At 38.1% G+C, this 22,796-nt stretch overlaps 1 protein-coding gene across 1 annotated transcript; it reads left to right on the top strand.

The window, feature by feature from the left end:
* Window positions 1-2,221: 2,221 nt before the first annotated feature.
* On the top strand, window positions 2,222-8,742 carry LOC149183304 (putative ABC transporter C family member 15). Its single transcript, XM_089418698.1, has 10 exons — window positions 2,222-4,804; window positions 4,995-5,081; window positions 5,226-5,924; window positions 6,028-6,192; window positions 6,473-6,767; window positions 6,882-7,096; window positions 7,191-7,496; window positions 7,642-7,705; window positions 8,049-8,288; window positions 8,393-8,742. The coding sequence occupies exons 1-10, from the start codon at window positions 2,426-2,428 to the stop codon at window positions 8,482-8,484; spliced, it is 4,542 nt and encodes a 1,513-aa protein (XP_089274824.1). The 5' UTR covers window positions 2,222-2,425; the 3' UTR covers window positions 8,485-8,742.
* The last annotated feature ends 14,054 nt before the right edge of the window (window positions 8,743-22,796 follow it).

Here is a 22,796-nt window from a genome sequence, read left to right as displayed (position 1 = left end):
ACCTAATTGGGGATGGAATCACGACTGATATCAATTGCCAAAGGTTTTGAGCGGCCTAGAATTCAATAAATAGGTGTAAGGCGGATTCATTGTTACATTTGCATAGGTGGCACCAGAAAGGGTCGTGATGGGCTCCCTTCAGAAGGTTGTCCCCAGTGGGGATTTTGTTTTTCAGTATGGTCCACATGAGTAGTGTGCTCTTGGGGGGGGGCTTAAGCTTCCACAAATGCTTCCACCATGACTCTAAGGCTTGTGGACGGCGTTCTTCGGCTAACACAAGGTATCCGTCCTTACGGGTATATTTTCTGGCTTTCGAGAGTGCCCATATGACTTCATCTTCTCCTTTGCCGATCCAGAAGTGAGCCTCAGTGAGAGCCATGATGAATGCATTCCACTGTTGTGTCCATTGTTGGGGAATGTTAATTCTCCGGGCCGATTTCGAGGCTTGCTGAAATAGAGTGGAGTGTTCAGGGTCCACTATGTGGCCGATATGGGTAATATTGATGCCTCTGAGAAAGGATTTGAGATCGTCTGACAGACTATGAGCATTCTCGCATCCAACATGGATGCAAAACAATCCTCACATTCGTTCTAGACTGTATTTTCCATGTGATGCAAGCTCTAATGATGTCCAGAGATTTTATTACAACCTTCCATATAATTGATACCCCTGAGTGGAGTCTTTGTGGTTGGCTTAGCCAATCCATCAGGTTTGAGGGGGCAATGAATTTTGAAACGGCCACCCTTGTCCATAGACTGTTTGATGTAACAAGCTGCCACCCAAGTTTCGCTGCCAGAGCAGTGGAGAAGTGCTCTAATTTCTTGATGCCCCATCCTCCCCATTTCTTGGGCAAATTTAGGGCCTCCCACTTGACCCATGCAAAAATTCTACCTGTTTGATGTCCCTTCCAAAGGAATCTGCAACGTAAGGCCTGGATTATAGAGAGCATACCCCTAGGGATCCATGCTAGAGACATCCAATAGACCGGGGTGGCCTCCAGGACAACTTTGATGAGAATGAGTTTGCCTGCCCTCGAAAGGTATTTGTAGTACCAGATATTAAGTCTTTTCTCCATCTTGGAAATAAGCCAAGTCCAATCTGCTATTTTATACCCCAATGGCTACAACTTGTAGCCCAAAGATCTTAGTCCATCTTCCAATCTAAGAAGAGTGTACTGGAATCTTTGCAGCGCATAATGGATTTCATATGGGGAACATCCAGCCTCAATGAGCGTCGACTTATTGTTGTTTACAACCATTAATAATAATATTGGATAAATGAATGAATCGTTTTTCTATTGAAATATAATCATAATTAAACTCCTATTTTAACTTAACTTGGATGAGGATTTGTTGATTTATTTTTTTAGTTGAGGGTCTAGATTGATTCTCAAGGGAATATGCTCAGCGTATGATTCGTCTGAATGCTTATTAACTGTTGTAGTGTGTTACAGAGTTTGTTAGATTACCTTGACTTTTAATAAATTAAAAAAAAATGATGTCCCAACAAGGAGCAAGATTCCTGCCACGCCCACCAATTTCCCATGGATTTTCAAAGCATACATAATTTTAGAAAAAATGCCTTATATCTTGGTTGTAAAGAATAAAAACTCTTCAATACTTCTATTTTTTATCAAGGCCTAACATTTTTAAGGATTAAGTAAAATCAAAATTAATAATAATATTTTGTTGCAATATTTTTTGTTATACATTTATCAATGATAGATACAAATGAAACATTTCATTATATTAACCACATTAATATTTTTAATGTAGTTGTATATATATATATATATGATCAATTTAGTAAAATTTATATATAATTGTTAAATTTTATGAGAAGGGTTGAAATTGGAAATGGTAAACATTATAATCATTTAAGTCCATTTAATTTAATAATAATATTAAATAAATGCAGCACCGCCGCCACCACCTTCGGCGCCGCCGCCAAGAGGTTCACCCTACTCGCAGCTCAATGCTGTTAAAGGCAGAATTTGATGTTTACCAGAGGTATAGTATACTAGTTATTGCTGGATTTGACTTAAGTATAATACCGACCCAGCTGCCAATTCCTTCGTTAAAAATAATAATATTATTAGAAGAAAAAATAAAATAAATATTTTAACAATGCAAATCAATTGATACTCCAATTTCTCTGTTCTTTTAAAAGGTTGAATATTGCCAACCACAATGAAAGAAGTAGAGCGCATTAGCCAGATGATTCAATCTCACCATCACACAGTGCTAGTTATGTTTATGTTTTTTGCACTGCAACATCCTTGTTGTATGAAGCCCAATCTGAATGTGCATTTATAAATGGTCATGGTAACCAAGAGCTCTGTTACAAGTTTTTTCATGTGGGAACTGAAGTAGATATACTGAAGGCACTTCGTTGATATTGTTAGTAAATTATTTGCTTGCAGTCATGGAAGCCATAGGGACATTAAACAAGAATAACAATACCCTCTGGCTGGAAATGGGTGAAACAGTTGGGTGGGGCGGACTAGGGCCTATTTTTGTAGGGCAATTCTGTCGGCATTCACTTGCAATTGGGCTTGATTTGCTCTTTCTTGTTTCTGTCATCCTTGAATTGTGTTGGAGAAGGTGTAAATTTCGCACACCTCGGCCACCTACACCTGCTGTTCCATTTGACAGCTTTTCCAGTAACTTTAAACTGGGGATTATGCAAAAGCTGGCTTTAGGTGGTTGCATTTTTCTATGTATATGCTACAGCGTTCTCGGGATATGGGGTCCTGTGTATTGCTGGCTGAAGGAGAGGCCTGAAGGTTTTGCAAACGTGGGCGAGTATATTGTCCAGGCTCTGACTTGGTTTACAATGTCAACTTATGTTCATCGCTCCATCAGAAAAGAAGGTAAGCAGAAGTTTCCACTTTTATTGCAGTTGTGGTGGAGTCTATCATTCATTCTGCAGGCTTTCTTCATCGTCCTCGACATTCAACGGTTGACAAAACAAAGAAGCGTTGATGTTGATATCTTTGTTGAAACTATGGCTGTTCTTATTTTGGCTTGCTTGTGTTATACTAGTTGTTGTGCCAGAAGTGGTGTAGAGTCCTCACAGACCATTCTAGAACCTCTCTTGAAAGACAATTCCCAAAAACGTGGAAACATTAAGGCAGTCTCTACTTATGCAACAGCCAACCTTCTCAGTCAGTTGTCATTTTTTTGGATGAGTCCTTTGCTTGCTGCTGGTTATAGGAGCCCTTTGCATATTGATGATATACCCCAAGTTGCAGAGGTTGACAGGGCAGACCAATTATACCATAAATTCAGAGATCAGCTAGAGGCCGAAGGTCATACCGGGTCATTAGCAAAAGCCTTATTCCTATCTTTTCCGAAGGCAGTACTTTTGACTGCATTCTTAGAAGCACTGGAAACTTGTGCATCATTTGTAGGTCCATTTTTTATCAGTTACTTCGTTAACTTTCTAGAAGGAAATAAAAAGTTTGAAAGTCAAGGCTATGTGCTAGCTTGTGCATTTTTTGTGGCAAAGGTATTAGGGTCTTTGTCACAGCGACAAGGGGATTTCAAAAAACAACAATTAGCTTTACGGGCTAGAGCAGCATTGACAGCTATTATATACAAGAAGGGCTTGTTGCTTTCCAGTCAGTCAAGACAGAAGCATACAAGCGGAGAGATTATCAACTATATGAGTGTAGATGTTATGAAGGTTTCATCTTTCTGTTACTATATTAATCAGATTTGGATTGTGCCTCTTGAAGTTGTTGTGGCCTTTATTATTCTGTATCAACGTTTGGGCTTGGCAGCATTTTCAGCGTTGGCAGCCTCATTGGCTTTTATGTTGCCAAATTTCCCAGTTGCAAAATTGCAAAAGAAATTTCAGAAGAGAATCATGGAAGAAAAAGACAGAAGGATGAAGGCCACATCGGAGACATTAAAAATTATGAGGATCTTAAAATTGCAGGCTTGGGAGACAAGATTTCTTCGCAAACTAGAAATTTTGAGGCAGGCAGAATATAGTTGGCTACAAAAATATGTTTACGCATCAACTATCACAACATTTGTTTTCTCTGTAGGAACAGCATTTGTCTCTGTTGCAACTTTTGGTACATGTATGCTTATAGGAGTGCCTTTGACAGCAGGAAATATTTTGTCTGCAATTGCAACCTTTGGGTTTCTTCAGGGAGCTATAGGCGCTCTTCCCTTCTTAATCTCCATGTATGCTCAAGCTAAAGTGTCAATAGATCGCATTGTGGCCTTTCTGCGGGAGGAAGAGCTGCAACACGATGGGGTAGAAAAGGTATCAAAGGAGTCAACAAACTTCGCGATTCAAATCCAAGGAGGGATATTTTCTTGGAATCCCGATTCCTCTAGTCCGACTATAAGAGGTTTAGATGTCCAAATAGAGAGAGGCATGAGGGTTGCAGTATGTGGAACTGTTGGTTCAGGAAAATCGAGTCTTTTATCCTGCATATTAGGTGAAATACCAAAAATATCAGGTTCTGTTAGCGTAAGTGGTACGAAAGCTTATGTTCCTCAGTCTCCTTGGATACAAAGTGGGAAAATTAAAGACGCTATTCTCTTTGGGAAGCAGATGGATAATATTAGATACAATAGTGTACTTGAGGCTTGTGCATTGAAGAAAGATCTTGAACTTTTTCCCTACGGGGACGAGACAGACATTGGAGAAAGAGGGTTAAATTTGAGTGGTGGACAAAAACAGAGAATACAGATTGCCCGTGCTTTATATGAAGATGTAGACATTTATATTTTTGATGACCCTTTTAGTGCTGTGGATGCACATACTGGAAAACATATTTTCCAAGTACGTTTCTCTTATCCTTTACATACTGTAGGTTTCCTGAATTAAGTAATTTTAATGTTTTGATGAAATGATGAAGATCTACAGTAGCACTCTGCAATTCATTGTTCAGTCTGAATAATATACATTGCTGGTTGTGCTGCTGCAACTTCATGTCCATAAACATCTAAGAAATTGGACTTCCTTGTTATAGGAATGCATACTTGGTATTCTGGCTTCAAAGACTGTAGTCTATGTAACTCATCAGGTCGAGTTTTTACCCTCAGCTGACATCATTCTGGTAGGTTTGAATTCCTTTCATCCTGTGCTATTGGTGTTAAATTTTCAACGTAATTGGTATAGAGACAATGGGTTTACTGATCATTTATTGAGAGGAGGAGAAAAGGGATCCATATTTTGTTGATGTAAATGATATTCTTCACAGGTAATGCGAGATGGGGAAATTACTCAGGTCGGTAGATATGATGACATCTTACAATCAGGCACAGATTTTGTTGAATTGGTTGGTGCACATCAGAAAGCTTTGAAAGCTATTTCTGCTATGGAGAAATCTGAAGTGTACACATCAGAGAGATTTGTTGAAAGCTCATGTCCTGGCAATACAGCTGCAGTGAAAACTGTCACTGCCAGTGAGACACAGAAGCAGTGTGGTGTTCAGAACTCGATAGATGTAGAGGAAAAGATTGAACCAGAAAACCACAAAGAAAGATTGGATAAAGAGAATAAAAATTCACAGCTTGTACAAGAAGAAGAAAGAGAGAGAGGCAGGGTAAACATGTCGGTATACTGGTCTTACATTACTGCTGCATACAATGGTACTTTGATGCCTATAATATTACTGGCCCAAATAATAAGTCAGGTACTTCAAATATATAGTGACAAATGGTTGGCATCGGAAGCCCCTACAAAAGAAAATGAGAGTTCCTATGTGAGAAAGTCCATTATTCTGGTTTATGTTTCTTTGAAATTAAGCAGCTCCCTGTGCAGTGTTGTGAGGTCTATGATTCTTTTATTGGTTGGACTTAAAACTGCCAATCAGCTTTTCAGCAATCTGCACAGGTGTATATTTCGTGCACCAATGTCCTTCTTTGATGCAACTCCATCTGGGCGAATACTCAATCGGGTCAGTTGACATATATTGTTTTAATAGGCTAATACCTTCCCTGGGAGAAAAAGAAATCATCTGATTCTAGTGGGTCAATAACAAACTCTCTGTTTCTTGGCAGGCATCATCTGATCAGAGTGCAGTGGACAGCACGATTCCTCCTGGACTAGGATATTTGGTTGATTCATTGATACAACTTTTGGGGATCATTGCACTGATGTCTCTCAATGTTTGGCCGGTCTTCATTGTGTTTATACCACTGGGTGCGATTTGTATATGGTATCAGGTATTCTCTTACTTCTCAATAATAATAAATGCAAACTTCGCAAATTTTAGTTTTTTCAGAGGAACATAAATTGGAGATAAGAGAGTTTGATCTCTACTTCAAGGTTTGGTGTAGGTAGAGCCCATAATCTGATTGAAAAGGATGTTATCAAATAGATAGAGTTGCATCAAGATTCTATCATGGCAACTTTTTATCTGTATTTCTGTGTTTCCATGCTTTTGGGTTTTTAGGTAACGAGTAAAAGAATTCTTGTAACTCCTCTGACCTTCCTTGCATGCAGAAATATTACATACCATCAGCTAGGGAACTGGCTCGGTTGGCATCAGTTTGTAGAGCTCCAATCGTACATCATTTTGGAGAATCAATTTCTGGAGCAGCCACCATTAGAAGTTTTGACCAGGAGTCTCGATTCATGGAAAGAAATCTCGAGTTGACTGATATATCTACTAGACCTAGTCTCCACAATGCTGGAGCCACTGAGTGGCTTGGTATTCGGATAGATTTTCTATCAAATCTTCTGTTTGCATTCCTTTTGGTGTTCCTCATTCTCTTACCTGAAGGGGTAATTAAACCAAGTAGGTATAGAAGGACTATCTTGGCATGCCATTATTTTTCCTAAACTGATCTCAGCAGACTAGACATATTCTTTATAATAGAATATGAAAGTAAATCAAATGGCACCTTAACAGGTATTGCAGGGTTGGCAGTAACATATGGTCTCAACCTGAGCACGGCACAATCCTCCGTAATAATGTTCCTTTGTTACGTGGAGACCAATATGATCTCAGTGGAGAGAATAATGCAGTATTCACGTATTGCCAGTGAGTCACCAGCGATCATAGAGAATTGTAGACCAAACTCCAACTGGCCTTCTAGGGGAACAATAGATCTAACTGATTTGCAGGTCAGAACTTAGTACAAATAGACTATTTTTTTCACGCATTTACAGCTCATAATTTGCATGTCAGTTCATCTAAAGATTCGATCCATACAATCAGGTGCGTTATGGACCACATCTTCCGCTTGTCTTGAAAGGCCTTACATGCACTTTCCCTGGAGGTACGAAGGTGGGAATTGTGGGGCGAACAGGAAGTGGCAAATCTACTCTTATTCAATCCATTTTTCGCGTTGTGGAACCAACGAATGGCAGAATTGTCATTGACGGAGTCGACATCTCATCCATAGGCCTCCATGACCTAAGATCCAAATTAAGCATTATTCCCCAAGATCCAACAATGTTTGAAGGCACTATAAGAAATAATTTGGATCCTCTCGAATATTACTCGGATGATGAGATTTGGGAGGTTAGTTCTGCTTCATATTCTATAAGCATTTGTATCAATTTTAGCGCCAATTATTCTTGCCTTGAAGAATATAGATATTTCCCCTGAGGATCTTGCTGTAAGTTAATTGTTTATGAATCTACTTCGATTTTGCTTGTGCTTTCAGGCTTTGGACAAGTGCCAACTTGGTGAGATTGTACGAGCAAAAGAAAAGAAACTCGATTCCTCAGGTCTGTATGTCTTTATCACATTCAATGGAAGTCCTGAAGGAGAAGAGGAGAAGCTTTTACAGTGGCTAATTCTGCTATTTACTTTCCATCTTAGTGTTGAGGCTTATGTTATCTTTTAAGGTCCTTTGATTCCCACCTGTTCTCTCCGGCGCTTTTCTTGGAATGAAAATCGAGAATCTAAAGCCTCTGATTTCACAGTGTCTAATTTGTTATTTGTTTTCCATCTTAGTGCCGATGTTTAAGTTTACTTTTTTGTGTCCTTGAGACCTACCTGGTCTCTAGGACCCCCTTATTTTAGAATCAAAATTGAGAAACGAATCTAATGGAATGTTCTCTTGTACAGTTGCTGAGAATGGAGGAAACTGGAGTGTGGGTCAATGCCAGCTTGTCTGTTTGGGACGGGCACTACTAAAACAAAGTCGGATACTGGTCCTTGACGAGGCAACTGCTTCAGTTGACAGTGCTACTGATGGATTTATTCAGCAAATAATTCGCCACCAATTTTCTACCTGCACAGTCATTACTATAGCACATCGGATTCCATCTGTTATTGATAGTGATATGGTTCTCCTATTAAAGGATGGTATACCATTTATAAGCTGTTTATTTCCTATTGTTTTGTTACAGTTATTATTTTTTTTGGACACATTTCATTTTTACTTATACTATGTATTTGTTTTGAATCAGGACAAATTGCTGAGTATGACACTCCATCCAAACTACTCAGCAACAAATCTTCTGCATTTGCAAAACTTGTTTCAGAGTATTCCATCCAATAGATATAAGTAGAGGTTTGGACATTGGTCATATTGGGTTCACAATAGAATGGAGAAAAACCTTCATTTCCCTGAAACTCAAGCAGAATAAATTCAATTATTCAGCCTCTATAACATCGCTATGAGTATCATGTAAGCTCATTATTTTCTGATAATATTCTATATTTAGGTCGTTCAGAAGAATTCAATTAGTTTTATTAGTGACTTTGACTTCAGACTAAAGTTATGATTTTCCACTTGTTATATACCAATGGAATGTCTTTTTCCCAGGTAACTTTCTTCACTTTAACAAGGTAATCAGAACTCCAGACAACTTGGATTTGTACGTGCAGTGCAGTTTGCTATAAGGTGTTTCTAACTAATTTGTATCTTTTAGCTCTAATTTTGTTATTTTCTGTTTCAGTTTGGCATTTTTTTTGTTTTATTTTAATTCTGACTAGTATATGTAATAATACTGTGCCAATTCACATGAACATATTATTCTCATTTCTGCCAGACAAGCTATGTTATACTTGTCAAGATTTATAGGTCTTGTTAATAATAAGTGATGGCTTGTGTTTTTTTCCTTAATCCAGGAGTCAACTTAATTTTATTCATAATATTTTGTAATTATAAACTTTTTATTTAATATTTCAATAAATAAGAATTTGACAATTCTACCATCTAATTACTAAATATGGCCAAAAAAGGAAAAAAATGGGAGATGTACAAAATAGACCTTGGCTATTTGAGTTTTAAAAGTACTTTTTTTTTATTATTATTATTTTTTTGTCAATTTCTTCTATAAAAAAAAAAATCTTTTCTTTTGAATATGGATGAGAATCTTGCTTTGAGCAATTGTTTTAATTAATTTTCAGTTTAACAAGTTTAGTTTAGTTGGGTTGTTTTTTATTTCAACTTTAAAAAAGATATTCTACATCAACTTCAAAAAAAACTTCTAATTCACCTAGTGAAAGTAACTTTTCACTTTTATCAGAGTTAAAACTTCACTTTAGCCATGGGAGGAGCTGTGATAGAAGTTCAAAATTATAAAGAGTTAAAACTTCACTTTAGCCACCCGAGGAGCTAGATAGGAGTTCAAAAATATAAAGTATCTTGCTGAAATGAAAAGTTTAGAATGCACAAAGAGTTAAAATTGAAAGTTTGAAAACAATTCCATGAAACTGTAGGGAGTTATCTTCTTAGTTTAATGTTCTTTCCATGCCAATTGAAATGTAATAAGATCATTCCAAAGTTTCCATGGAGTTCATACCTCACTTTCTCCTCTGTTTAATTTTTTTTGTTAAGGGTTTGTTCTTTCCATGCCAATTGAAATGTAATGGGATCATTCCAAACTTTCCACCGAGTTCATACCATACTTTCTCCTTCATTTAAAATTTTATCATCATTGACCAGGGTTTCCTTTATTTTTAGGTTTTATTGGAATGAAATTTGGAACTTAGGACTATTGAAGTTCAAAAGTCACTTCCTTAATATTGCTAAGTTATTTAGTGGTGTTCCTTCACTCCCTTATTATTGCTAACTTATGTAATAGTGCTCCTTCACTATAATTGTTTTTTCCCATTAACAACTTGATGGTTTTGTCTAAAACAAATGCATTTATATAGCTTCACATTTTTCTCCATCTATTGATTACATAATTCATATTTGTCTTCAAAGGAAAGCTATTTAGTAAAGTGTCGTATCAATGGAGTGACTCAAAGTGTTTGGTGTTCTAAGTTCTTTCACAATGGAGTAAGCTCAACTCTTTTATTTTCTTGTAATTGTCCATCAATAGAAGTAAGTATCACTACATCACATCTTTTTCATTTTCATTACTAGATCTTACTGTTGATGGTTGAATCTAACATGAATTTTGTTGAAATCCTTGCTATGAAGGTACTTTTCTATTAGCAATGCACAACTAGATGTAGTAGGTTTTGGTTAGAATAAAATTTTGTGTAGATAATAATTTTAGGATTAATTTTCATCATAGATAGTATGTCTCTATTAGGTCCCAATACAATCAGAGCCTACATAACAATAATATTGTAGGGGCACAACAATAACAATAGTGGGCTTCTATGGGGCATAATAATAACAACATGGGAACTATATGGGCACAATAATTGGGACCTAACAATCTCCTATAAGATCCACTTTTAAAACTCCAAAGCAATTTGCCAAAGAGAAAAATTGATCCATATTGGATAATTATATTGTTTGTCATCTATCTCAATGCTTTTGGAGTGGAAAAAGTGGAGGAAATCATTTCTCAGGACCATTTTTACCAATGGGACCTAGTTTGGCAAATAGGGGTTTGAAACCTTCCAGGAGTGTTTTGAGGCATCAAACGAAGTTTTTTGGGGATAAAAATTTGCCACTTTAGCATGACGCATTTTTTTGTTTTGTTATACACACAGAAACCTTTCCAACAATGCAAGAATCACATCAATTGGAGTTCGTATGTGAAAGTTATTCCACTCAAATGTTGACCTTCATGTTTTCACCACCATTTCAAAAGGATGCCACGTTAGCCTCCATTATTCATGAAAAAAGGGTTTCACATGATTACGATGTGTAAGTCTCTAGAAGAGTCTATATTGTAACTTTGGTTAAGATTTTTGGTAGTTAAACCTAATCACCAGTAGGCTATCAGGTTGTGTTATAACCGAGCCACTAGGAGGATAAGGGGTTCCATTCTTTTGAGTTCGTTTGTTCCATCATTGAGCAAAACTAGCCAAGAGAGATAGGAGGTAGAGCACACAGAGGATTTGTGCGATGTAGAAGCGAACGAGTCATGGGTCCTATTTCTTTCTACTCACTCACAACCATATTTCCATTCATAGAAAGAGAGTGGAGCGACCTCACCTTCTAGTTGGGTTTTTTCCATGAAAGGGTTTCCCAGGTCACGTCTTATGTCAAATGTGTGTGTGAGCCTTTGTTTCACTATTCTCTTTTCTGCATAATTTTAATTTGCGTGCATACATTATCAACAATAATCTACAGATCTATAAACCTATAAATTGAAAGAGAAATAAAATTGTAATAGTGTAATCTTGGATTTTTAAGTATATTTTATCAGATCTATTATGACAAACTATCATGTAGAATATCCATGTCAATTTACGGATCACATTGGAATCAGAGCAAGTTTCTTTGGGTATATTGTGGAGATTTGTAGGGGATTTAGATCAGTTGGGTCAAGAGTCATAAAACCCTAATCATGGCTGACAAATTTGTGAATAACCATCATGACCATGCAGAGGAGAGGGTTTCATTGCTGGAACAACAAGTTGCAGATATAAATCATGATGCAAATCTCCTCATGGCATCCTTGAACATAAGCTTGGGATATTCAGAGAAGAGGGGGATTTTTTATCCGGATTTAAACAGGAACACAAAATTTATAGATATAACCATAAATATAGAGATGCAGCAACAATAACACTTCATTTCATTAATATTAAATACTGAAGTATGCTTACAAATAGAATGGAAATAACGCTAGCTCGGATGATGGTAGATTATCTCTGAGAAGAGATGTGGTGGCTACATGCCTCTGAACTCAGTTACAATGAGGCTCAAGGGATTTTTTGTTAGTGAACAATAAGATAAAATCATAAACAACCAAAACCCTAACCTAAGGAGATGTAACACCGAGAGTTTATGGGCCCCGTCGGGATTAGTTGGGAAGCCAACTTCCCAGGGTCGTAACTTGATCATATTATCTCTATTTGACGCATATGATACCTCATTGGAAAGATATCTCCAAGGACTACAACTATTGATGTGATTTCTTTAAAATCTTTGAAGGAATTTTACCAAAAAAACATTGTTTAGGGCCTCAAAACGACTCTGAAAGTTAAGGACCCGAAAAACTGCCAAAAATATTAAACTGTGATACAATTAAGGAAACTGAAAAGAATGAAAGAAGCAGTAGTGAGGGTCAAAGTGGAATAGGTCGGTGGCCACCAATATCCACTTGGATCAGTCCTCCCCCCTTATGAAGCAATGGTCCCCATTGCGTTGAGTTCCTCCATGAAATGAATAAACTTCTGTTTTACTTGGTCCCTAGTGAGCCATTTTCCTTTGTGCAGGAGTTGGTCGACTTTGAAAACTGATACAATTGGATCTTCTGCTGACAAGTGTTCTTAATCTGCGTGTCCATGATCCGGTCAGTTACAACTTGTTCCATGGAGTCTAGATTTAACTTTGTTGGTGTGAGTTGTTTTGCAATGTCAGATGTGTCGAGTAAAGGTAGAAAGTATGGTTGAAGGCTATCCACATTGAACATTGGGTGCGGGCCAAGGTATGGGGGAATGTTGGGCTCAAAATAATTATCTCCAACAACCTTGGTGATGGTGTATGACCCATATCAAAGAGGGTGAATCTTGCGGTGGGGCCCAACAAGGCGCTCCTTTTACAAATGTAGCCAAACTTTGTTGCCCGCCTGGAACTTGTGTGGCACCTGATGCTGATCAGGTCGTTGCTTGTACTTAACATTGGCTTTTTCCAATATGTAATGGACATGTTGGCGGATGTGTTGAATGTGCAAAATGAAGCTATTTTCCTTGTCAGTTTTAGATTAGAGATGAGCTGAATTTGCCTGAGTTGCTGCAAATGGTATGGCCACATCAATGGGACATAGTGGTTGGATTCCCAAGCCCACCTGAAAAGGGATGTGGCTAGTCAAGGTGTGGAGAGCTCAGTTATAGTTGTGTTGGACATAGGGCAGGTTTTCATCCCATGTGCGTGGATGCTCTGGGTTGTACATTCACAAAATGTGTACGATCATCCTATTGACGACCTCTATCTGGCCATTCGTTTGGGGATGGAAAGTTGTGGACTTAGTGAGCTTGGTGTCCAACATCGACCAGAGACTGGACCAAAATGTACTAAGGAACCTACTGTCCCGATCTGAGATGATACATTGTGGGATCTCAAAGTGTACCAAAACTCGTTCAAAGAAGAGTTTAGCAGTGGCTTCTACTGTGATATTCTTCTTGCAGGCCGCCATAATGGCCATCTTCGAGAATCCATCGATGACCACAAAACACATTCGTTGCCATGCTTAGTACAAGGAAGGCCCAACATGTAATCCATGGAGATGGATTTCCAAGGTCGACTTGGGGTAGGCAGTGGAGTATAGAGGCCTTGCTTCTTAATGGTTGGTTTGGCAATGACGCTGGCAATGCAATATCTAATCACTTCCCGGACATCCTATTGAAAATTCAGTGAATATAAATACTTTTGTAGTACTGCCACCATTTTCTCGACCCTGAGATGCCTAGTGGCCCGATTATATTGCGCTTCCCAAATCATCTTGGCACACTCACTTGAGGGAACACAAAGGTGTCCCAGGTGGCATAAAAAAGCATCTTGGAGGTGAAAATTTGGAACTTTCTGACCCTCCAAGAGTGTATGGTACGTGTGACCAAATTTTGGGTCACTTTTGTAGAGAAATGGCCAATCAGAAGTCTTGTGCCCACAAGAGTTGAGCACGGTGGTTAACGCCATGATTAGTGGTTGGCTGAGGCAGTTTTCAACATTATTTGTGCTGCCCTTATTATACTTGATATTCAAATGGAACTATTGCAGGTATGTGGACCACTTCTGATAGCGATCATTCTGCAACTTCCCTTGCATTTGTATGCACTGCAGGGGTTGGTGGTCTGTGTGGATGACTGTTTCCTTCCCCAAAATGTAATGCTTCCATTGTCAACAGACCTGCACAATGAAATACATCTCTTTGTCATAAGTGGGATACTTTCGTATTGTGTCTGAAAGTGTTTCACTGTGATATGCCACTGGATGCCCCTGATGAGTAAGGACTTCGCCAATATCATAGTCAGAGGTATCTATCTCGATCTCAAATGGTTGTTGTATGTCTGGTAATGTGAGAACTGGTGCAGAGAAGAGACGATGTTTCAACAATAAGAATGCCTTCTATTGAGATTCAAACCAAAAGAATTTTTCTTGCGCTCCTCTCTTGGTGACTTGACTCAAGGGCCAAGTGATATGAGAGAACCCCAACACGAACCTGTGGTAGAAATTTTCAAGACCCAGAAAGCTATGGAGCTCTGTCAGAGTGGTTGGGGCTAGCCAATCCCAAATGACTTGGATCTTGGTTGGATCCACATGGACCCCACTTTCATCAATAATTTATCCCAAATACTGAACTTAGGTCATGCCAAAATTTCATTTTCCCAAATTGGCACACAACTTGTGTTGCCACAGTTTTTGGAGAACCTGTCAGATGTGGTGGAGGTGCTCTTTCCAATTTTAGATGAAGATTAGGATGTCATCCAAGTATACCACCACAAATGAGTTAGTGAATGGTCGCAAGATGTCATCCATTGGCCTCATGAAGGTTGCATGAGAATTCATCAACTTGAAAGGCATAAACAACAATTCGAAAAGGCTCTCCTTGGGTTTGAAAGCAGTCTTCCACATATCAGAGGGTTTGATTGGTACCTAGTGATATTTAGACTTCAAGTCGATCTTGCTGAAATATTTCCCCCACCTTTGACTTGGTTGAGAAGGTCATCAATCCATGGGATCGGGTACCTATTCTGGATAGTGATATTTTTTAGTGCTCGATAGCCAATACAGAATCTCCAAATTCTATCCTTCTTCTGTATTAACATGATCGGGCTCCCACAAGGCGATGAACTTAGCCGAATGTGACCTTTCTATGGCAGCTCCTGAATCTGCCTCTTAATTTCATCGTTCTCTAGAATGAAGCATCGATAGATTGGTCCATTTGAAAACAACACACCTGGGGTCATATTGATGGACTGCTTGACCTGACAGTGTAGAGGCACCCTTACGGGGGAGGTGAAGATGTCCTCATACTCTTCCATGACCTTGTCCATCTGTTTTTGTCATGCAGAGGGGCCTTTTCTAGTGGTTGTGGCCACCGTCTTCTACTTTCCCTGAGGGTGTATCATCGAGAAAAAAAATCTCAGTTTTGGAAATGAACTTACTGCATTGTTCTACAGTAACCAGAGAGATGGCAGTATGTGGTGCTATCTCCGGTATCTTGTACAACTTATTTCCCAAGGTAACAATAATAGTGTGAGGCCTTGACTCATACACAACATGTCACTTCCACAAGTATGGTTGGCCTAATAATACATAACAAAAATCAAGGGGAGAAACGTCACATAATACCTCATCCGTGAAGGGTTGATTCTGTATGGAAAGCGACACTATTGGCTCACACGAAGATCCCGTCCTTAGTGAAGCCACCTGTGGTGTTCTGTGGTCGGTAAGCCTAGCCACTTCACGACCTATGCTGAAATGAAGTTCTTTTAGCTCTCGTTATCGACAATGAACTGTACTGGGGAACCCTTTACCCACATTTGGGAGTGGAAGAGACGCTCCTCCTCCTCTGGATTTTTGGGTTCCTCCTTTTTTATCTTCGTGGTGGCAACGATGGCGTCGGGCTCCGCATCGATAATCTTCTTTCATTTTTCATTCCACTTGTCGGGTTCTGACTCAGAGTCGGAACATGCATCTGATTCTTAAGCCTTCAACTTGGCCACTAGTGACTGCTTGGCCCGACACTCACTTGTGTTGTGAGTGGATCTCTTATGGAAATCACACCACTTTCAAGTGTCCTTCTTCGGTTTCGCAGTGTTTTCCTTTACTTGTGGCCATGGTGAGTTGCCCTGGGATGTCCCACCTTGGCTTTGTCCTTTGTTCTGCAGTTTGGGATACCTTTTCCTTGCTTCAGATTCACAGATCGAAAGTCTCGCTTCCTCTGTTTAAACTTCTGCTCGATCTTGACGGTGTGTCGATACGCCATGTCGAGCGAGGAGATGTCCAGGAACTCCATCTCGTCCTGGATATATCTATGTAGGAAGCCGTGATACTTGAGTACCAAATGTTTCTTAGAATCCTTGATACCCAACTTCGTGTAAAGGGTATGAAAAACATTGGTAAACTCTGACACTTCTTGGTTCCTTCCCTACCGAAGCATGGTCCACTTTATGTATTTATCCTCATCGCTCCCAACAGGGTAGTACTTCTCCTTGATGGTATCCCAGAATGAATTCCAAGTGGGAGCGGCTGAAAACAGTGAGATCATACTTTCATCCTTCTACTCACAGTAGGTTTCCCACTAGTCCTTGATATGGGGGGCGGCTTTGAGAAGAGAAAAAGTAATCTTTTCCTGGTTGGAAAAATCATGAACAAAAAATTATCTTTCTAGCAGATTTAACCATTTATCTACAATGTCTGCATCTGTTTAGCCCTCAAATATGGGAATGTCAAAGTTTACTTCTACCTTAAAAGGGGTGGAGCCTCCAGAGTGGCTACTAGATGTGGATGCATCGTCGGTGGGAAACTGTTGGAGGATCTGGGAAAAGTTATCCATTTTCACGTTCCTTTGTTTCTTGAGGGCCTCAAGCAATATTTTGATAGGATTTCCCACTCCCTCGTATTTTTTTTCTTCCCCCATGGGCAGTTGTCGTGGTTTGTGAGGCTGGTCTTGCAAAGGTTCAACTAGATCTAGCCCTAACTCCTTATATCTAGACCTTGTTGGGGACATGCAAATAAAAATAGAGAAAGAGCAGACTTCTTTTATACCACTGATCCGAATTTAAAAAGAAACACAACAAATTATATATATAACCATAAATAAAAAGATGCAATAGAAATAACACTTCATTTCATTAATAGCAAATACTGAAGTATGCTTACAAACAAAATGGAAATAACACTAGCTCGGGCGAAGGTAGTTTATCTTTGAGAAAATATGTGATGGCTACATGACTCTGAACTCAGTTACAATGAGGCTCAAGGGCCTTTTTATTATTGAACAATAAGAGAAAACCCTAAACAACCAAAACTCTAACCCGAAGAGATGTAACACCAAGAGTTTATGGGACTTGTTGGGTTTAGTTGGGAAGCCAACTTCTCGAGGTTGTAACTTGGTAATATTATCTTCGTTTGACGTGTATGATACCTTGTTGGAAAAATTTTTCTGAGGGCTACAGTTGCTGATGCAATTTCTATGAAATTTACAAAGGAATTTTGCCAAAAAAACGTTGTTTATGGCCTCAAAACGGCTTCGAAAGTTCAGGACCCAAAAAATACAAAAAATTGTAAATTGTGCTACAATTAAGGAAACTGAAAAAACTAAAAGAAGCAATGGTGAGGGGACTCCAAGCGCAATAGGAAGGTGGCCACCAATATCCACCTGGATCAATTTTAATGCACAAATTAGAAGGGGAGTTAAGAGATCAGGTAGAAATGAAGAACCAGTTAAAGAAAGAACCCAAAAAAATAAACCCAATTTGAGTGTCATCAATCAATCACATCCCCTATTTAAAATGGGAGCTAAGGTTGATATAAAGTCATACCATGGCGAGATCGATGCTCTAAAGCTAAATCACTGGTTGCAGAAACTGGAAGTGTAGTTCAATGTCGATCAAATTGAGGATGAATACAAGATTTCATTTGCATGACTGAAATTAGAGGCTCATGTCCTAACTAGGTGGGAAAACCACAAGGAGACTATGAGGTTGGAGGGAGAACCTCTAGTGACTAAATTGGAGAACTTTATTATAGGTCCCTATAATAATAATGTAACCCCCTTATTATTATTGTTAGTGTAGCCCCCTATTGTTATTTTGTGCTCATGTAGTCCCCATATTATTATTTTTGTGCTCATGTAGTGCCCACATTATTATTTTTGCACCCCATAGGAACACACTATTGTTATTATTTTTCCCTCACATTATTATTGTTATAGGCTCTAATTATATTGTGACCCCTTAAACTCCTATCTATACCAAGGAGGTTTTGTCATTTGTATCATCCACGAATTGTTCATTTATGTAATGTAAAGGAGTTTTCCCCCTCGGAGAGGATAATTTTTAAGTCATTGATCTATCTTTTCTTCTGTTTTGTGAGTTGGTTGCATAAAATTTGGTATCAGAGATTTTGATTCTAGGGTTTCGCTGCTTCAAATAAGTCATCTTGGATTTTTTGCTGTAATTTTTTTTTTCTACGAGGCTTCAGAAACCGAAATTGTAACCACATGGATCTAAAATATAGGTGAACTTCGTGTAAAATTTCAGATCTTGGTTCACTATATTTTCGGAGATATGATTTAAGGAAGTTAGCATTTTTGTAAGCTCCATAATTACATCTCAAATAGGTGACCTAGGGAAAATATTTATAACATTTTCTTCGAGCATTGGATTTGAATTTCGTAAAAAGTAATTGAAATTACACGGAATATAGTTTTTTGTTTATCATTTTCAGGGTTGAAGGTCAAAACAGTGACATGTGGAACTCCATACAAGTTTGTTCCATTGAATCAATCTATAATCAGGTCATCGTGGGATATTGGGCATAACTCTTTCTTAAATAATCCAATCTCGATATGACCTATGGAGTTGGAAAGAAGACTCAAAGGATATTACAAAAAGAAATTTCAGATCTTGGAGATCTGAAATTATAGAGATAAAATAGTTTAAATATCGAGCTCCTAAAAAGAAAGAAAAATGTGTGTATTTTTTTAAATTTTTGCATAACTTTTGTTTGAAAAATCAATTTGAAGTGATTCAAAGGGAATAGTGAAGCATAGATATCATTTCTTGATTCCAAAATGCCTAAAAAAAATGGACATACCTAGTAAGCAACCAAAAATCTCTTCTGTGACACATGAAGAAGAGGAAGAAATGCAACATGATGTATTAAAATTACGAAACCAAGTGAAATAAATTTCACTCTCGTAAAGAGTAACAAAAAGTGAACTGGAAGTTAATATGAATGGTTTTAAATCTAACATGGAAGCAATGATGAATGTCAATATGGAAGGTTTGAAGCAAGAAAAATTGGCATAATTTCAAAATTATGCTCACTAGAGGTTCAAACATCGAAATCATTTATTTATCCAGAAGCAACTGAGGCCTTTGAACATCTTAAAGAGGCAATGTGTCAAGCACCAGCCTTTGCTACAACAATACAAACAAATTTCCCTCAAGCAAGCTAAGAAGGATAATAAATTATCACCCAAGTATTATGATTCTTACAAGGTGTTGCAAAAAATTGGTACCATGGCATACAAATTGGAGTTGCCTTCATCTTCCTGAGTACACCTAGTTTTCCATGTTTCATTCTTAAAGAAGGTTATCAGTGAAAAGCTCCCACTTCAAATAGTATTTCTAGAACTTGATGAAGAAGGAAAAATCATATTGGATCCTGAACAATTCATGGAAACGAGAACCTGACAACTATGGAATCGAACAATTTCAGAGTATCTCATTAAGTGGAAAATTAACTTGCTGAAGATTCCACATGGCAGGATGAGAATTTTATACAGAAACATATAAAACTACTCAAGCATTGAGGAAAACACTTTTTTGAAGGAGAGAGGCATGTTAGGTCCCTATAATACTTGTGTAGCCTCTTTATTGTTATTGTTATTGTAGCCCCCTATTGTTATTTTTGTGCCCCATATAAACACACTATTGTTATTGTTGTGACCTTACATAATTATTGTTATGTAGGCTATGATTATATTCTCACCCCTTAGACTCCTATATATACCAAGGAGGTTTTGTCATTAGTATCATCCAAGAATTGTTCATTTATGTAATGTAAAGGGGGTTCCCCCCTCAAAGAGGATAATTTTTAAGTCGTTGATCCATCTTTTGTTTTTTTTGAGATCTAGTTGCATAACACTTTGAAACCCTCATTAAGTCATAGTTTAACCCTATTGGGTATGTATAGGACTAGCAGATCCGGTGGTACTACTTTATGATAAAGTGGAGGAAAAATGTGCAGGAGTACACTATAGAGTTTCGAAAGATTGCCATAATATTGGGTACCTCCCACAAAAACCCAAATGTACTCCTCAAGTATCTGGGAGTCTACACCATCATATGTGAGAGAAAGTGATGTTGTTTAAGCCCAAAACATTAGATGAGGCTTCTGTACAAGCAAAATACTTGGAGAACATAGATCTGAAGAATGTGCAATGAAGTGGATCGAAGCAGAAGGAGCAATATGACGCTTCTAAGGAGAGGAAGAAGAAGAAGAAAGGGGAAAATATAAAAAGACGATAACCATATAACATGAATGTAAATATCCTAAAAACCACTAAAACATTGATAGCCATATAAAGAAGTGATGGAATTTACATCCAGAGATTAACTCAAATAAAAAAAAAGGACAATAAGAAGAAGAATCTCATGGCCACTGATTTGAGTAACCAAGTTGAAAGTAGCTTGAATGTGGATGAGAATATCATTCGCATATCACTGCAGAAGGAGGTGAATCTGAGTAGCCTTCAACAACAACAAGAGAAATAAATGACAAAACTCTTATATGTCAATAAGACAAAAATTGATGCTTTGATTGAATCAGGATTGCAAGTGAATCACATTGTAGAAGATCTAGTAGAGAAGTTAGATTTGGAATTTCATGATCATCCAAACCCAATTCCATTGGGATGGGTAAATAAATATGTTGAGCTGAAGGTAATAAAATAGTGCAAAATTATATTTTTCCTCAATATTGATTTTATTGATGAAGTAGAAATAGATGTGGTTTCCCTTGATATATGTGGAGTCGTGTTTAGGAGTCCCTACATGCACATGCAAGATGCAATATTCATGCATAGAGCCAACCAGTATAGACTCATCAAGGATGGAAAGTGTTTAACCATTAATGCACACAAAGGGAAATTAACAATTTCATGAGTGTGTGCCAACCAAGCCAATAAATTGATCTATTCCAACAAGAAGTATGTTTTATTTTTTTTAATAGAACATCAATCTATAAAAGAGTTAGTAAGAGGAAAGGCATCCCTAGGGGGTTGTACTAAGGAACAAAAGAAATAGCTGGAAGAGTTGTTATAGTCATACGAGGATGTTCTCTGAGAGCGCGAAGGGTTACCACCTAAGAGGGAAGTGGAGCACGAGATTCATCTATTGCCGAACTCCCCTTTTCAAACATTAAGTTGTATAGGTAGTCTCCTATAGAAGCAAAGTGAGGTGAAGAATTAGTTGTAGTAGCTACTAGAACATGGTGTCATTTTGACTGAGTACATAACCATGTGGGACACCCATCATCATTGTGTCAAAGAAAGATGGGACTTGGCACATGTGTATAGATTATAAGGAATTAAACAAAATCACGCTTGAGAAGAGGTACCCCCTGCCACGGATAGATTATTTATTAGATCAGTTGCATCAATAAAAATACTTCACAAAGATGGACATAAAGTCTAGATACCACCAGGTTTGAGTTACAAAAGAAGATACCGATAATACCTCCTTCAAAACTAGGAAAGGTTTGTATGAGTGGCTAGTTATGCCATTTGGCCTATGTAATGCACCAACTATATTTATGATATTAATGAATGATGTATTGTGCCCTTTTATATCTTCATTTTTTATTGTATATTTTTATGATATACTGGTATATAGTGCTACCTAGGAGGAGCACATCTCACATTTGACGCAGGTGCCAGAGATATTAAAGAAGCACCAACTACTAGAAAATCTCAAGAAGTGTTAGTTTGCACAATAGTATTTGGTGCATCTGGGGTATGTGATAGGTGGAGGAGAGGTAAAGATAGATCCTACCAAGATGGAGGCCATCATGAAATGGTTGGTTCCTATTAATGTTTATGAGGTCAGGAGTTTCATTACGGCAACACAATACCTTGGGAAATTCATAGCCTTATTTTTAGTGGTTGAAACACCACTCCACACCATAGTAGCAAGTGGCAAGAGTTTCCAATGGGCAAGGGTAAACAAAGGTATTTGGAGGAGCTAAAGAAGAATATCATTCAAGCACTAGTTTTGGCATTACCAAACTTGCAACATCCCTTTGAAGTGGAGACAAATGCAATTGAGTGTGTTATGGGAGTGGTCTTGATGTAGGGAGGAAGGATTGTATGCTACCATTCTAAAGTATTTCATGAGATAGTTTTTAACTACCCTACCTACGACAAGGAGCTACATGCCTTGGTGAAAGTTGTGAAGAAGTTGAAGCACTATTTGATGGCAAGGAGATAGTGATGCACATAGATCACCAACCACTACAGTACTTGTAGACCCAGATTAATTTATAGCAGACCAGACATGACAAGTGGATGGGGTTGCAAAACATTGGTAGCATGGCATACAAATTGGAGTTGCCTTCATCTTCCCCAGTACACCTAGTTTTCCATGTTTCATTCTTAAAGAATGTTATTAGTGACAAGATTTCAATTCAAACAATATTTCTAGAACTTGATGAAGAAGGAAAAATCATATTGGATCCTGAAGCATTCATGGAAACAAGAACCCGACAACTATGGAATCGAA

The sequence above is a fragment of the Pinus tabuliformis genome, chromosome 3_2, assembly GCF_031772625.1.
Source record: "Pinus tabuliformis cultivar Carrire ecotype Pingquan chromosome 3_2, CPIR1, whole genome shotgun sequence".
In the NCBI taxonomy this organism is placed as follows: domain Eukaryota; kingdom Viridiplantae; phylum Streptophyta; class Pinopsida; order Pinales; family Pinaceae; genus Pinus; species Pinus tabuliformis.
Note: the sequence above shows the minus strand (reverse complement) of the source record. Positions and strands in the feature narration are given on the sequence as shown.

Bases quoted from the DNA above. Each gene is read 5' to 3' on its own strand.
- LOC149183304 (XM_089418698.1), top strand. From the start codon at position 2,426: ATGGAAGCCATAGGGACATTAAACAAGAATAACAATACCCTCTGGCTG. The intron at 6,193-6,472 runs GTATTCTCTTAC...CCTTGCATGCAG, and splicing joins CGATTTGTATATGGTATCAG to AAATATTACATACCATCAGC. The intron at 6,768-6,881 runs GTAGGTATAGAA...GCACCTTAACAG, and splicing joins TGAAGGGGTAATTAAACCAA to GTATTGCAGGGTTGGCAGTA.